General features: G+C 33.9%; 1 protein-coding gene across 2 annotated transcripts in view; it reads left to right on the top strand.

Moving 5' to 3' along the window:
* Window positions 1-17,233, top strand: part of Ube2e2 (ubiquitin conjugating enzyme E2 E2) — a 311,450-nt gene that overhangs the window by 16,873 nt on the left and 277,344 nt on the right. For both annotated transcript variants that reach the window (XM_046467736.2, XM_046467737.2), the window contains exon 3: window positions 4,212-4,262. In XM_046467736.2, the coding sequence (XP_046323692.1) occupies window positions 4,212-4,262 (51 nt within the window). The remainder of the gene's footprint in view (window positions 1-4,211; window positions 4,263-17,233) is intronic.

Here is a 17,233-nt window from a genome sequence, read left to right on the forward strand (position 1 = left end):
GAGGATCACAAGTTTGAGACTGGTTTGGGCAACTTAGTGAGTTCCTGTCTCAAAATAAAAAAAAATAAAAAGGAGTGGGGATGTGACTTGGTGGTAAAGCACCCCTGGGTTTAATTCCCCAGAGTCTGCCCCCACCAGAGGTATACTGTATGATTTTTGACACTTTCATTTCTCCTTACCCTAAGGGACAGAATCTGAAATAGCTACCTTCCTTGTCCCACAATGTCAAGAACTGAGAAACTTAATACATACCATAATGATTACAACTTTTGAGATTGAATTCAATTGCTATCATTGAAAACAGCAGGACATCTTACAATAGTTTAAATAGCAATTTTTAGTATAATCTTTTCTATCAAGAGAAATATAACCATTCTTAGGTAACAGTGGCTTGAAATATAATATAGTGGCTCATTGCTCATAGTTGTCGAATTTATCAGTAAATTGCTTTTTGTATTGAGTAATATAGATTTGGAATTATAGTCATCTGGAAGAGTTCAAGTTCTGTTATAGAATTCTGTGACAGAAAATTATGATTTATCATTTTTGTAAACCAAAAGGGGAAGTATAAACAGAAATCAAGTTGAGTAATTTGAAAACCCTAAAGTTCTTTGTTGTTAAAAATGGTTTTCTTTGATAATTTAAGCAGGTCTTTTTTTCTTTTCTTTTCTTTTTTTTTTTTTTTTTTTGCATTACTAGGGATTGAACCCAGGGCCTTGTGCATGATAGGCATATATTCTATCACTGAGCTTCATTTTCAGCCTTTTTTTGTTTTAATTTTGATACAGGGTTTTACTAAATTGCCTAGACTGGCCTACAACTTTGGACCCTCCTGCCTTTGGAATAGCTGGGATTATAGATGTGTACCACCACGCCTAGCTAAGCACACTGATTTGAATGCCTCTTGTTTTCATTCTCTCAATATAAAAACAATTTATAAAGATTACTCTTGTTTCTCCTAACAAATCAAGCAGTACAGATATTTTTTAATGGAAAGCAACAGGTTCCCAACAGTCTTTGTTGGTTTTCTGCATAACTCTAAATAATATACTTATTTCTTATTTTGTAGGATTATTAAATAATATTTTTTGACTCTCTGATCGGAAATATTAAGATTTAGTTTTGCTTGTTCTTCCTTTTCCCTCCTCCCATTTAATGATAGTCAACTAAAAGAAAGAGACTGATTGATTATTGGTTGCCTTTATACCCTAAAAAATTAAAGAATATAAATTTCTGTTCCCTGTTCCTTCAAACTTCAGCAATATTTTTTGATTATCTACTTTGTAAAATAGGAATAGGAATTCTTTTGTTCTTATATCTGTTCACTGGTAACAGATAAAAGAACAAAAGTTTTTTGTTTTTTGTTTTTTTTTTTTTGGTGGGCAGGATACTAGAGATTGAACCCAGGGGTGCTATACCACTGAACTACATCCCCAATCCTTCTAATTTTTGAGACAGGGTCTTGTTCAGTTGCTAAGGCTGACCTTGAATTTGGTATTCTTCTGCCTCAGCCTCCTGAGTTGCTGGGATTATAGGTATGCACTACATTGTCCGGCTCCTTTACCCTCTTTTAGCTGGTTTTTAATTAGCTGCCTTTTATGGTTTCTTTTGGGTTGAAGGTTAGTAACATTACATTGTATTGTGCAGTGATAGCTCTTCTTCTGTGTTTTGCCTATAAGTAAAAGACCAGTAAATTGTATAACTAAATATCCATTGCTAGACCAGACAACATGTTAGGATTAGATTTCCTACAATCCAATGCCGTGATTCTTGGATTACCCTAGGTCATAGCATTTAGGCAAAAATAGATTCTTTTTCCCTTTATCATTTATTGATTAAAGCTATGTTACATTTTAGTTTTCTTCAGTTTGATCTATGATTTTCTTATACAACTTTTTTTTTCCTTTTAGAATTTGATTCTTCCCACTCCCTTCTTGAATCTTATTTATTTATTTATTTTTGTGTGGTGCTGGGTATTGAACCCAGGGCCGTATGCATGTGAGGCAAGCACTTTACCAACTGAGCTATATCCCCAACCCTTTCCTTGCATCTTTATTATGTCTTTATACATTTCTTTTGCTCCCTTTTGCCCATTACATCCTGTTTGATTTACATCCACTGCCACTTCCCTTCTTTTTTTTTATTCCTTTCTGCATTTGCTGTATCTCCCACCCCAAGGAGGGTTCCTTAGCTCAGAAGAGGTAAATATGTGTGTGTGCTTACCTTGGCATATGTAACCTGGATGTATCCATTTAGTTTTGAAATGCCTGTTTTATACTTTTGTGAAATCCATAAATGGTGTTCTGTTGTCTTAGATCTTTGAGACTTCCGTATTTTAATTATGGGCTATATGTACTTGTATGCATGTAAGCACATCACAGAATCTATATTAAAAAAGAGATCATGGAGCTTAATCTTTTTATTTTATAACCACTGAGGCACATCTTTAGCCATTTTTATTATTTATTTTTTAAAAAAATACTTATTTAGTTGTAGATGAACACACTATCTTTATTTATTTTTTTATGTGGTGCTGAGGATTGCACTCAGTACCTTACACATACAAGGCAAGCACTTTACCCCTGGGCTACAGCCTCAGCCCCTAGCCATTTTTATTTTTTAGTTTTGATTCAGGGTCTTGCTAAGTTGCTTAGGGTCTCACTAAGTTGCTGAGGCTGACTTTGAACTTGTGATCCTCCTGCCTCTGAAGTTGTGATCCTCCTGCCTCAGCCTCCCAAATTGCTGCGATTGTAGGTGTGCGCCACCACACATGGTGTTGTTAGTAGTATTTTTGCCTGTGGACTCAATTAATAGTATACTAGAATTTAAATGAATGTTTTTGGCTTTTAGCTTATTTTTCTTGCTCTCATTAATAATACCTTCCCAACTTTGAATCACATGGTTTAGAAAGGTGAATTGTATAAGTAATCATATAATTTTATCAGGCAGTTTCTTTAGGCAGTTGGTAACCATCCTGTTGGAGGAGTTCCATTTATTCTAGTAATTCTGTTTGTTATCTTAAAAAAAGGTAAAGAATGATTTGAGTGTAATTGTTTCTGTTCAGATCCACTTTTTAAAGGTACTTTAGTCAACTATTATTCATGTACTATCACAATAATTACCCAACAATAGGCAGTTGTTAAACATCTCATATTTAAAAACCGAGGCAAAAGAAAGAAATGCTTTTGAGATTTTTAAAAATTTGATTTAAAAAAGTTTGGAGCTGTGGCTGTGGCTCAGGGGTAGAACGCTTGCATAGCATGTGTGAGGCCCTGGGTTCGATTCTTAGCACCACATACAAACAAATAAATAAATAGAGATCCATCAATAACTAACAAAAATATTTTTAAAAAGTCTAAGTTTAATAAGACATGAATGATAGTTAAGAGATTGTTAAGTGTAGTCTTAGAAAATAGTATTGCACTGTTAGCCCTTGTATACATTAGATGCAGTTAAAAAATCAAAGTAGAGAACACTTGAAGGGGTTGGGGTTGTAGTTCAGTGGTACTATGAGTGGTTAGCATGTGTGTGGCCCTGGGTTCAGTTTCCAGCACTGCCATCCCCTACCAAAAAACAAGAAGGAAAAACACAGAACAGAAACAGGTTTAAATTTTTTTCTTTGTATGAAACTCATGCAATGACATTAAAATAATTATTCATGTAATATCAGGATAGTTCTAACAGAAGGAATGGTGTCAAACTTCAAAGCCTCAACCTGCTGTAATTTAGAAGCTTCAGGAAGCTTATGTGTTTTGGTAGGAATTTTAAATGTTGGAGTGAGATTCTGATATTCCTTTCTTTGTCATTTGATTGGATCAGTCAGTATGTGTGAATTCAACCTAATCAATCAGCTTTCCATCCAATGTAGAGGTTTCTAATATAAATCAGAAGTTAGAATGACCCCATAAATAGTGTAACAAATTTTTCCAATATAAACTGGAAATTTTGGTTAGTGCTGTTAAGTGGTTTGATGAAGTGTTGCCTCCAAAAGCTGCAAGCAGTGATAGTTGTCAGTCTTATCACCCTTTGTAAATATATCCTCAAAACTTGCAGAAATTACAGCTTTGTTATTGTATCTGATGTTTTAGACAGTATTTCAAATTAAAAACATGCAAAAGGAAAATATTATTAAAACACAATATTTTAATTAAATAGATTAATATTAAGAGTGAAGACATTTTAACATAACTTTCTTTGTCTTTATTTTAAAGAATTCAGAAGGAACTTGCAGAAATTACGTTGGACCCTCCTCCCAATTGTAGGTAAGTACTTTCTGATTTTTATTTACTTGTATCTTTTGCAGAAGGTATATTTGAACTGTTGGTCTGATGTGTAATTGTTGTAATCTGACTAATGAGTAAAAACATCATTGTGGCTTGGACTTTAATGACTGTGGAAAACAATGGTTGTGGTTGTTTCTGTACAGAAAGAGAATTATTCAACGAACATGTTTATATTGATACATGGAGTTGCCAAAACTAGTGTAATCCAATGAGGTAGTGAAATTACAGGATAACAAATAAAATTATCTTGATGGAAGAGATGTTAGGGCCTTAAATGATTTCTTTAATGATAGAATAGTAGTACGGATAAAATATGTGCTGTTTGATAATTATTCAGTTGTCTTGATGGAAATTGATTTTTAAAAATGCAGGAAAATGGAAAGTTATACTCCATGTATGTCAAAATGCATTCTAATGTCATGTTTAACTAAAACATGCCATTAACAAATAAAAAAATTTAAAAATGCAGGAACATTAAACAGTGTTTTTTCTGGTTTACGTTTTTTCTTATATCACCTGTGTTGACAGAGTAGGAGTGCATGATTTGAGGAAATGATGTTAAATATAAAACACTCTCTTCCTTTATGACCACATATCTCCAATTTTATGGTTATTGTTTACTTAGAGGAAATAAAAGTACTTTTCTGGAAATGATTAATGCTATACAGGTACATAGAAGAGAGGAGAAATATGAACTGCCTAATACTATCTTCCGGGTCTAGTATAATAGTTGAAGGATGGTGATTTGACTATATAAAGGCATTTATTTCTGTTTTGATATGAGGTCAGTGTTGGAACCAGATCAACGGAGTTTTTATAGTTTAAATTGTTAGTCTTATATGTTAAAGGTGAGAAGGTAGATAAAATGAAAATGTACCCAACATTGAATATAAGTAGAATTTATTTGGTATGATATCTTATATATATATTTAGATGGACACAATACCTTTATTTTAACTTATTTTAATGTGGTGCTGAGAATTGAACCTAGTGTCTCACATATGCTAGGCAATTTCTCTACCACTAAACTACAACCCCAGCCTCATTTTGGTATAATTTCTGATTTTACTGGTTTTTTTGTTGTTGTTGTTCATGTGAGAACAATGATACCAACTAAATGTATTAAAGTGAGAATTTTGCAGATGGTTATGTTGATCAATAGCTAGTTGACAACAAAATAATTGTCAACAAAAATTCTAATAAGGCTTATCATGTTTGTGGTAAATCTAATGTGGTTCTTAACATGACAGTAATGTACAGTGTATAAACTTTTAGTAATAATGTTCAAAGACTGTTTCACTCAAAACAAATAGCTGGGTGCATTGGTATGCACCTATAATCCTAGCAATTAGGGAGGCTGAGGCAGGAGAATCACAGGTTCAAAATGAGCCTCAGCAACTTAGTGATAGCCAGACCCTGTCTCAAAATTAAGATAGATAGGACTGGAGATGTAGTTCAGTTGGAAAGTGGCCTGAGGTGCAATCTTTAGTACAAATTTGTTCAGTAAGACTATTTAAAATTTTTGTCACACTATCATGGTTATTTCAGGTGGCAGATCATTGTTTTTAGCCTTTGATGACCATTTCACAAACTCCAGTTTGGATTGAGTTTGTTTTTTTTAATCCCAGTTTCTTAAAATATTATATTTTTTAATGATGGGGATCTTGTTTTAAAAAAAATGAACTATATTATATCAAATGTTTTCTTTTTGTTGTAAACAACTCAATTGTTATATTGTGTGAGCTTATTTGTATATTACTTTGTTTACATTCTGATAATAGATTATTGGCCAAACAAAAAGGGACTTTGTTTAATGAGTTGTTTAAAGCTCAGTTTTGATAAATATAATTCACATATTGTGTGATGTAGACTGTTTTGTAACTGTTCTTAGGTATTTTATTTTCTAATTTTGGGAAATATTTAGTTTGTTTTAGTTTGACTTGTTATAGATAATAATTTAACTTTGATTAGGTGTATACTGTAAGCATGCATAAAAGCTTAATATACCAAGGAAAGGAGTTACATATTGGTTATTTAAATAAATAAATGATTGAGCCACTGTTCTATTTCATGTAAGAGAGAAAAGTTTAATCATAGTGTCATCTGAAATTTGGAGGTTTACATTTTCGTTGAGCTTTGGTTGAGGATTCTGTTTGGTTCATATGTGAGTTTTTTAATAAATAAAGCAAAATACATAAAATAGTTTTTGATTTTTAAATATAGACGTCATATATAACAAATCCCTCAGACAGTTTAGGAAAGATGCCTACTTTGGGTTAATTTTCTGGTTTATGGAAATTTGTAAGGACATCCACATGTGAGCTGAGAATTGGATAGCTAAATAACTTTGCTTTAGAAGCTGGGTCTGTCTTCAGTGCAGTGGTTTTGGCTTCTTTTATTGATTTTCTAAAAAGATTCTTGGACTGGGTCAGGTGGAGAAAAAGATCCTGTACCTTTTTGTGTGTTCTGTTTGGTAAGCATAGGGTCCTTCTGATGTGGCTGATAGGTAGGTGGTGGTTGGTTGTACATTTCTTGTGTGCTTGGCTTCCTAATATAGATGGTGCTTGTTAAGTGGATTATTATGGTTTTACGATTGTTTGGTGTCAAATATTTATTTGTGGCTCAGTAAATCTGCCCATCTATATTTCAGTGAAAATGTGATTACTATTTTCAGAAAAATAAGTTAGAACATAATTTTTGTTTGGTTTATTTTTGGCCAAGGTTAACAGTGCAGTGGTGGTTGATATTTAAAGTTCTGTGTTGTCTTTAAGGTGTTTACTAATGACTGTAATGAATTAATTTACAAAAACATAGCAAATTAAAGCTGTCTGCCTAACGGAGTCAGAGTCACTTAATTAGTGTGTCATATCTGATTTCAGAAGAAATCATTTCCTTGATACTACTTTGTGTAACCACTCTCCCAGTATACTATCTAAACCCTGCCTTTTGGCTCTGTAGGTTTAGTCTGCTATCACAGTTAAAGAATAATTGTGAGAGAATGCCTGTGGGGTTACTTGTTTAGGCAGAGAGCAGAGAAGGATTTTACCTGTTTATTGACTGGTGTGTGTAAGGGTGTATGTCAAATTCCATTCAGAGTGTTATTTATCCAGTTTTCTGGAACCTTAATAGAGTACAACATAATTCTCTATGTCAGGTTAGAGATGAGACTTCTGAATTTAGGTGCATTTCTTAGGCGATATCTAGTTAAGGAATTCTTGGAATCATATTAAGGGAACTAGGAATCATATTAAGAGAATTAGCATGTATTTAAGAATTGTGCAAGTATATTATTTGAATATGTTGTTTATGTAAAGCTTTTTCAGAGGAAGTTACTAAAGTATTGGTTGAATTTATTTTTAGGTGTTTGAATAAACCTAGGTTTTTTTTTTTTTACATTTTATTTTTGGTGCTGGGAATTGAATCTAGGGCCTTTGCATGCTAAGCAATACTCTACCACTGAGCTACCTAAGTCCTCCCAAATATTATTTTAAAATACATCCACAAGTGATTTAATAGGTTGAATTATTTCTTCTTAGATGAATTATATGCTTCTGCATCTTGCAGTTTTCCTATTTTTTTGTTGTTCTTAAATGAAGTAAAAATGTAATAGGGTTTTGTTTTTAAAATGGAATTTAATTTATCTTTATCAATAATTCATTTTTATGCTAATTATAATTTAAGGAATACATGTTTAAAAGCAATCAATCTTTACTATACATGTGTATATTTTTTGGGGGGGAGTGGTACTGATAATTGTACCTAGGGGCTTGGACATGCTAGGCAAGTGCTCAACCACTGAGCTACTTTCTCAGCCCTTTTAGAAAATTTTATTCTGAGACAGGATCTCAATACATTGTCTGACTGACTTTAGACTTGGCAGGTCTTCTCTCTGAGCCTCCCAAGTAGCTGGGATTACAGATGTGCACTACTGTTGCCAGCTAAAATTTTATGACATACCTAAGAAAAAATGTTTCTGCTCATAAAATAATAGAGTCTCTAGCATCATAGAAAAATGCACATTATTTGATTGAGATTTGGTATATGCTTAGAGTATTTCCTATAAAGAGTAGAATATATTTTGCTTGGCCTCAGCTGTTATGTTGGATGTCATAAATGATCCATGACATTTGAGGGTCTCTATCCTGAGGTCTCTGAAGATCCATAAATATTTTCATGACAATTGAGTTAGAGGTGCTGAGCTTGATTATAATTGCTCACTACCTCACTGCCTTGCATACCAGCTTAGTTGGATGAAATAGATCATATTCATGTTATATTCTTTCAGAGATCTAATGGCTGGAATCACACTGTCCTTTATAAATGACTGCAAGTTGTGACTTTGACAATTATCCATAGTTTGTCACAAGCTAAGACCTTAAATCTGGGAATGCCAGTGTTTATATTATCTTGGTGCTGGTGGAGAACTGATAGCTAGTGGACCAGAAAATTTCCAAATTAAAATTAAATGTTTATCACCTTTTAAAGAGTGACTTGTTCCTCTGTATTGCAAAGAAGCTAAATTCAAATGTGTTATGATCTGTTGTTACTGCTAAAGCTTGTACTAGGTTTATGAACATGGGAATGACAAAGAATCTTTGTTACTTTTTGAAAGGTAAAATGAATCATTTGGATTTTGAGTTTTAATTTGGTAATTGTATAAGTAAAAGGAGGAAGTAAACCAAAAAAGAGGAGGTAGAGGTAATTCAAGTTTACTAGCATATTTATTCATTTTCTTTTGCACATTTTTATTTCTCTTGTTTCAAGAATTTGCTCATTGTATGCTGTCTCTGCTTAACTTTTTTCAAAAACAGCTTTATTGAGATATAAAATATAAAATTTTCTTATTCTTTTAGGTTTTTAAAATATTCACTGAGTTGTAAAATCACCATAATAGATTTTATGACATTTTGTGTACCCACAAAAGATAACAACATGCCTTTTAGCAGTTACCTTTTCCCTAACTCTTCCATCCCATGACCAAGGCAATAGTCTACTTTGTTTTTCTATGGATTTATCTTATCTGAACATTTTGCATAAATAGAATTATACAAAAATCTTTTGCGGGAGAGGTTAATTGGTTTCTCATAAAGCATATTTTTATTATAGTATATTGCAGCATATATCTGTACTTTATTCCTTTGTGTGACTAAAGAATATTCTGTTTTTATGGATATGCCACATTTATGCATCCACTTATCAATTGATGGACATTTTGGATATTTTCACTTATGGGCTATTATGATTAATGCTGTTGTGAACATTTTTTTTTTTTTTTTAGTTGTAGATGGACAGCATGTCTTTATTTTATTTGTTTATTTTTATGTAGTGCTGAAGATTGAACCCAATGCCTCACACGTGCAAGGCAAGTGCTCTGCTACTGAGCTATAGCCCCAGCCCTTGTTGTGAACATTTTAAAAAAATATTCTCTCAGTGGACCTTTATTTTTATTTATATGTGGTGCCAAGAATCTAACCCAGTGCCTCACACATGCCAGGCAACCTCTCTACCACTGAGCCACAACTCCAGCCCTATAATGACCATTTTTGTACAATTTTTTGGTAGACAATTTATTTTCATTTTTCTTGGGTGTACACCTAAGAGTGGAAGTGCTGGGTCATATAGTACATCTATATGTAGCCTTTGGGGGAACTGCCAGACTGTATTCCGTACTGACTACACCATTTTATTTTCCTGTCATTAGGATTCTGATTTTTCCACAACATTGGCAGTACTTCTTATTGTCCCTCTTTTTGATGATAGCCATCCAAGTAGGCATGAAGTGGTATTTCATTGTGGTTTTGATTTGCCTTACCCTGGTGGATAATGATGATGATCATCTTTTCATGTGCTTAGTATATCTTCTTTGGAGTAATGTTTATTCATTTCCTTTGCCTATTTTAAAATTTGTATTGTCTGTTTTTGCACTACCAGGGATTAAATCCAGTGCCTCAAGTATGCTAGGCAAATGCTCTGCTACTGAGCTACATTTCCAATCTCCTTTTTAAAACAATTTGTTTTGAAACAGGATCTGACTAACTTGCCCAGGCTCCCTGCAAACCTGTGATCCTCCTTCCTTAGCCTCTGGAGTAGCTGTGAAAATGGTCGCGTGCCACTGTGTCTGGCTACATTTGATAGTTTTTTTTTTTTTGTTTGTTTTGTTTTGTTTTTTCTGGTCTTTTTGGGACTGGGGATCAAACCAGGGCTTTGCAAATGCCAGGCAAATGCTTTGCCACTGAGCCACATGCCAACCCCATTTGACAGTTTTTAACTTCCTGTTTGTGAAAGTCTGCACTTTACTGCCAGATTAGTTTTTCCCGGTTACTCAGCGTGATTCTATGTCACATTTTCCTACAATTCAATTTAGAATTCATTGAGGGGCTTAATGGTAGATCTATGCTAAGCCAAGTGTAGACTTAAAAAGATACCCAGATGTGCCACCTAGTTCTGAAGATCTGGTTACAATTGATAAGACATAAAGATGCTTAGAGAACCATGTGAATAGGACACGTTGTGAGAAATCAAGTAGATTTCATGAAAGCTGAGAAACCAAAATGAGAGAACATTTTTAAGGAAGGAGATGAAGTAGGCTTTGAAGAACGGATAGGATTTGGAAAGGCAGGAGGAAGTAAAGGGTGGCTTAGGTAAGAGAAAGAAAAGAGTTGAAGCAGAGACATGAAGGGGGAGAATTTAGTATAGTTACCCTTAGAACAGTGATGTCAGCAGTTTGGCCTCCTTCCCATATGGGAGGCAGATTTGTTAAGGGCTGTCTAGGAAAGGTATTAAAATTGTCAGTTGCTATTTTTTGAGATTTAAATATTGAATAAAAGAAAATGGAATTAAGTTTTGATAAAAATGTCATATAAATTAGTTTTATAATTTTTAATATGGAGTGGAAAAGGACATTAAAGAGAGGAAGATATAATGAGTTAGAGGGTACGCTAAGAAAGCTATTGCATGAATACAGGTGTCATGTTCTGGTGGGACCTGATGATGTGATGTTAGAAATAAGAGAGAGAAGGGGGGGGGGGAAAGGGAGAGGAAATGGGAGATGTTTTGAATTGGCAAACATTTTTATGGTATGATTTTGTGAGACAGAGTTAAAGATATGAAGAATGATTGTAATGAGTGTGATGTTTATAGACTAGGAGAATGGTGTTACTACAGGCAGAAACCAATTTGTCTTTGCAGCCTCTGCAGATTGTCCTTTAGTTTGGCTGCCCAGCAGCCTGTAGCCTTATTAGCTCCACAATTTTAGTAATTAATGACATTTTGTATAGAAACCTTAACCCTCTGGTTGTTGTATTTTATTTTTCTACCCCCTTTCCCTCTTAAATCCATATCTTCATTTTATACTGTGATACTACATACATTTTTGTAAGCCAGCTTAGAGTCTTTTGGGGTGCAAGGCATATAATTAGTAATATATGATATGAATAACTAAAAGTTATGTGAATGTTTTTAGCAAAATGCTGGCATATTTCTTGCTGCGGAATCATTAACATGATGAAATTTAAGTATACATTGAGGGCCTGTGTTATAGGGAGCTGAATTATTCATATCCATCTCAATACAGGCGATCAAGGAATATTTTTTATTCACTTACATAAGCGCTTGACTCAGTTGCTACAGTGTTGAGTCATCTTACATAGACTTCAGGAAGAGAAAAGACTCTGTAAATAATGGAAATGTACTAAGTAAGTGACTAGATAGAGAATTTAATAAAATTGTTTGGAATTGTACCTGCAATTGACAGACCTGCAGAGTTGGGATATGTGTACTATGTGATGAAGAATGAGAAAGCATGGTTTTACCCTATGTTCTATTGGCTGTTCAGAATTTCAGTAGTTTCAATCTTGTTCATATTCTCATTTCTGTAAATTTTTTTAATGAATTTTAAGAGATTTCCTTTATTACTGCCAAAAGTATATATAGTTTTATTTTTGTATTTTCCTTGAAGCTGACTTTTCACTCAGGGTACTACCAACATAGTCTTAAAGAGCTCGCTACCTTGTTATTGCAGAAGGGCAACTTTATGTGCCATTACTTTACTTCAAAAAATAAAATAAATAACTGGAAAAATTTCTTGCTTTCTTATTTTAAAGTTATTTTAATTAAAATACTTATTTCTTCATGAAAAAGAACATGTTGAATGATAAAGTAAATTTAGTGCCCATTGCTTGTGGTCTTTTAATATTGTGTTTCCTTTGTTCTATTCTTTGCTGTTTTAAGAAAAGTACAGGAATGTGCCTGAGAAACACGTTTTTAAGTGATCACACTGGGATTATATTTTATAACAGCTACAGAACATTTTTTTATTTAGTGTGCTTAGACTTACAACTGATTATTATTATTTCAGATTTATTAATTGAGCACTTTAGATAGAAAATGTCAATTAGTCACTAACTTTAATATTTGAACTCCCACAGCTCTTTATCTTTTAAGCTATACTGAAAACAGTATTCTTTTGCACAACCGCATTATTTCTTTACAGTGATTAGTACATTCATTGATTTAAATGTTTTTATCAATTAAGCACTATTGCAAATGACAGGTGAAACTTATTGTTAGTATATTTTATTTTGAGAAAAATGAGAATTTTCACATTTGCATTTATGTTTCAGAATTTTCCTCTTGGACTTTTCTCCCTGTCTAAGGGATTGAACCCAGGAACATTCTACCATGGAACTATATTTTTTACCCTTTTTATTTTGAGACAGAGTCTTGGAAGTTACCCTAACTTTTTTCTTCCTCTCTTTCTTTTTTTCATGTTCATTTAGAACTGGCAAATGGACTTACTGGGATGCTTTTAAAAGTCTAAGTCTGTATTTGTGTAGAAATAAAACATTATTCTAAAATGTATAATAGAATTAGGTAAAACCATAAGCTAATAAAATTCATGCACAGGTAGACTCATTCATATGAAAGATGAAGTATACACTCATCCATATGAAATATGAAGTCAGATAACAATTTGAAATGACCAAAAGGAGAGGCAGAGCCCTCATCTCAGAGCCAAGGTTTGTCTTGACATTTGCTGTTTCCTCTTCTTAGACTGTGTTGCTGTTTACCCAACACGCCACTCCTGTCTATACACCTGACGCTTCATAGTACAACCATTTTACCTATTTCACTCACTTGGGTGGTAGTGCTCTCTTTAATCTTGTATTTCAAATGTAGCATATTGTTTTTATTCAATATGATTATGAATGAATAAATATAGTTATAGTTGGGGAAGTAAAAACTATTGTGTGCTTCCAGTGTTTGAGGCAGTGTGCTAAGTGCTTTATCAGTATATTCCTATTAAATCTTCATGATTTATCCATTGAGGTTTATACTAGTTTTAGACAAGATTTCATGGCTAGGAAGACAGGTTTAGAGAGGTTGAGTAATTTGTCCCAAGGTCACATATTAGTGGAAGAACTATGAATTCAGCCTTCTGTTCGAGTAGAAGTTTCTCACATGAAACAAGTGTTCTGTATCTGCACTGTTCAGTACAGTAGCCACTACCCATATGTGGCTATTGAGTACTTGAAAAGTGGTTAGTCCAAGAGATAACTGAATTTTTAATTAAACAATTTAAATATGTGACTAGTAACTATTGTATTGGATAGCACAGATCTCAACAAGTAGCTTAAATCTATGCTTATATTTAAATATCAAGTAATAGTAAACTATCTAGTTATTTCATCTTTATCTTTTTCCTCTCTTGGGGGGTTTGTGTTCTGGGGATTAAACCCAGGACTGTGTATATGCACAGTAACACTGAGGTATACCCTCAGTCCTCCTTTGATGGTGCTTTTAGTTATGTGTGTATTCTACATAAAACCACATACTTACTACATGGCTGTTTTGTCTCCCTTCATCCCCCACCATCCAGCATTATATTAGGTTCTTTTAAAAAAAAAAAAAAAATTTTTTTTTTTTTTTTGGCAGTGCTGGGGATTCAACCCAGTCCCTCATAGATGCTAGACAAGTGCTCTACCACTGAGCTACATACCCAGCCTTTCCAGCCCTTTCGTCTGGTGTTATTCTAAGAGTTAGGGCTTAAATACTCTTTCTTAGAGCATTAAGCTGTGTTTTACATCTGAGAGGCACTTAATTAAGCAAACGTATTAATGTTATATTTTTAACAAAATGAAAGTGATACTTTAAATCACTGTTTTTTGTAGTTTTTTTTACAGGGAGGTGTTACTGGGAATTGAACTCAGGAGTGCTTACCGCTGAACTATATTTGCAGCCCCTTTTTATTTTGAGACAGTCTTGCTAAGTACTTATTAGGGCCTAACTAAATTGCTGAGGTTGGCCTCGAACTTGAGAGATCTTCCTGCCTCAACTTCCTAAGTCACTAAGTTTACCAGGCCTGTGTTGCCAGGCCCAGCTAAACACTGTTTTTTTTTTGTTGTTGTTGTTGTTGTTTGTTTCTAATTTTTTAGTTTTAGGTGAACACAATATCTTTATTTTGTTTCAATGTGGTGCTGAGAATCGAACCCAGTGCCTCACGCATGTAGGGGAGTGTGCTACCACTTGAGCCACATCGCCAGCCCCTAAACACTGTTTTTTGTAGAGACTCATAGGCTATTGAAACTGGGAAGTTTATGGTTTTGTGGTTCCTTTAGCCCAGGGAAAAATGCAACTTCCCCAAAGATGGATAGTTTAATGACAAAGTCAGGACTAGTATTTAGTTCTGAGAGTTCACTGTGTTGCTTATTTCCCTGATAAAATGGATACATCTTGTGTATTTAGAAAATTTAGATACAATTTATAAAAGTAAAGATAATTGGGAATTCTTTTCTTTTCTAACTCAGGACATTACATGCTAGGCAAGCACTCTATCACTGAGTTATATCCCCAGCCCAACAGTTGTGAATTGTTATCCAGGATCATAGGGTATGTTTGAAAAGAATTGAGTTATTTTTTTCATGGAGAAGTTGAGAAGGCCATAATTGTGTTTAATTGTTTTCTGAGCCATAAAATGGGAGAGAGATTAAACTTATTTTGTATGATTTTTGGGGAGAACTAGCACTGCTTTTTTTTTTTTTTTTTTAAGTTGGAGGGAAACCATTTTCTGCTTGAATAAAAAGGCTTCATCTTAAATCAGCTGTCCAGAGAAATAATGACAAATTCAGGAGGGAGTGAGTGCCCCATCTCTGGATGAATTAAAAATGAATCTGTTTGCTTATTTCAGAGTGATTTTCAGATATTGGGTAGGAAGTAGTACTGAAATGATATTTCCTAGCTGCTGTTACCTAGACAAAAGAAGGATATTTTTTTTTTCAGTTTTGTCCTCCTAGATTGTGACCCTCTTTTCCTCTCTGACTTCTTAGAGCCTGTGGTAGTTAATTTATAGTTTACTGGCTTATTTAAAACAGTCTGTTTATTTGTTATCAGTTCCATATTTGAGTTAGAACTCAAGTGAGGCTTTTATTCCTTCTTTACTCAAAAGTTTTTAAGAGGATATATGAAGAACATGAGGAAATGAGTTTGGTGTGAGGATAGGGATATAAATTAATATCTCTCAGTTTAGTCAGTCCCAGGTTATTACATGTTGTTTCACATACTCCACTTACTTGATATAGTCAAGAAAGAAAAATATTATCATTAATCAAATGTTAACATAAGTAGAGTCAATCAGCTAATGCCAATTTTTTGAATATTAATTTGGTCAGTATATACATCACTAAGTTTATCAAACTATGTAACAAATTGTTTATAATCCACTTGGTTTCCCCCTTCTCCCTTTTGTCCTGGAAAAAATATTCTTGGCATCCTAGAAATTGAGTGAGTGAGTGAGTGAGTGAGTGAGTGAGTAAATAAATAAATAAATATATATATATATATATATATATATTTTATTTTATTTTTTTTGCCTTTTTTCTTTTCCTTTTGCAGTGCCAAGGGTTAACCCAGGGCCTTGTTCATGGTAGGAGAATTCTACCACTGAGTATTTTCAGCCTGAAATGGAATAAATATTTGAAGAAAATTTATGGTTAGAAATGCATTTTCTCCCCTGGACCCAGGAGTCAAAAAACATCTTAGAATTGAAAGAAACTCAAAGTTTTAAAGATTTAAAAATGACAGAACACACTAAAGAAATCACCATTGGAGGCTATGGATGTGGCTCAGTGGTAGAGTGCTCCCCTAGCGTGTGCAAGGCCCTGGGTTCTATATATATATATAAAAGAAAGAAAGAAAGAAAACAAATTACCACTACTCTATATATACATGCAGAGTGTCTGTTTGATTTATAATCTTAATGATTAAGAGACATTTATTTTGGAACTTTTGTCTAGTCTTAGAAAAAGATGACTGCATGTCTGTAGGCAAGGGTAAAATTCTGTGGCCAAAATTCTCACAGCAGAAAGATCGAGACTTGAATGTAAGTGGTGAACTGGAAAAAGGTGAGAGATTCTTCTGCTGAAGGGAAATCTTTGTTGCAAGCTAAGGCAAAGTTTCTGAAAAGTGGCATAACTATTGATTGTTTTGAGCAATTGACATTTTGATGTAAGGTTTAAGTTAACAGGCCAGTAGAGCCCAGCATGTGCAGTCTTTGAGAATCTCTAGAAGTAGCCTGAGCCTGCAGAGGCAGGGGGAGATGGTCTATGTCATGGTTAGATATGTAATATCCCCCAAAACCTTAAGTGCTCAGAAGTGGGATTTTGGGAAGTAATTTGATCAGGAGGACTCTGACTTTCTTAATGGATTCATCTATTGATGACTAAATGACTACTAAGAGGTGGGGACCTTGTTGGAGGACCTAGGAATGACCGTACCCTGGAAGTTTTATCCTCTCTCTAGCTCCTTTTCTCTCTGCTTCCTGGCTCTCATGGGCTGAGCAGCTTTCTTTCTTCTGCCTTGTCCTTCCAACAGTGATGGTCTCAGTTTTACTCCTGGCCCAAAGAATTGGAGCAGATTGACCTTATACTCAAACTTCTGAAATCACAAGCCCAAAT

Source organism: Marmota monax, unplaced genomic scaffold (genome assembly GCF_021218885.2).
Source record: "Marmota monax isolate L192 unplaced genomic scaffold, Marmota_monax_Labrador192_F-V1.1 WCK01_AAM20220418_F8-fsc00152, whole genome shotgun sequence".
NCBI classification, from domain to species: Eukaryota; Metazoa; Chordata; class Mammalia; order Rodentia; family Sciuridae; genus Marmota; species Marmota monax.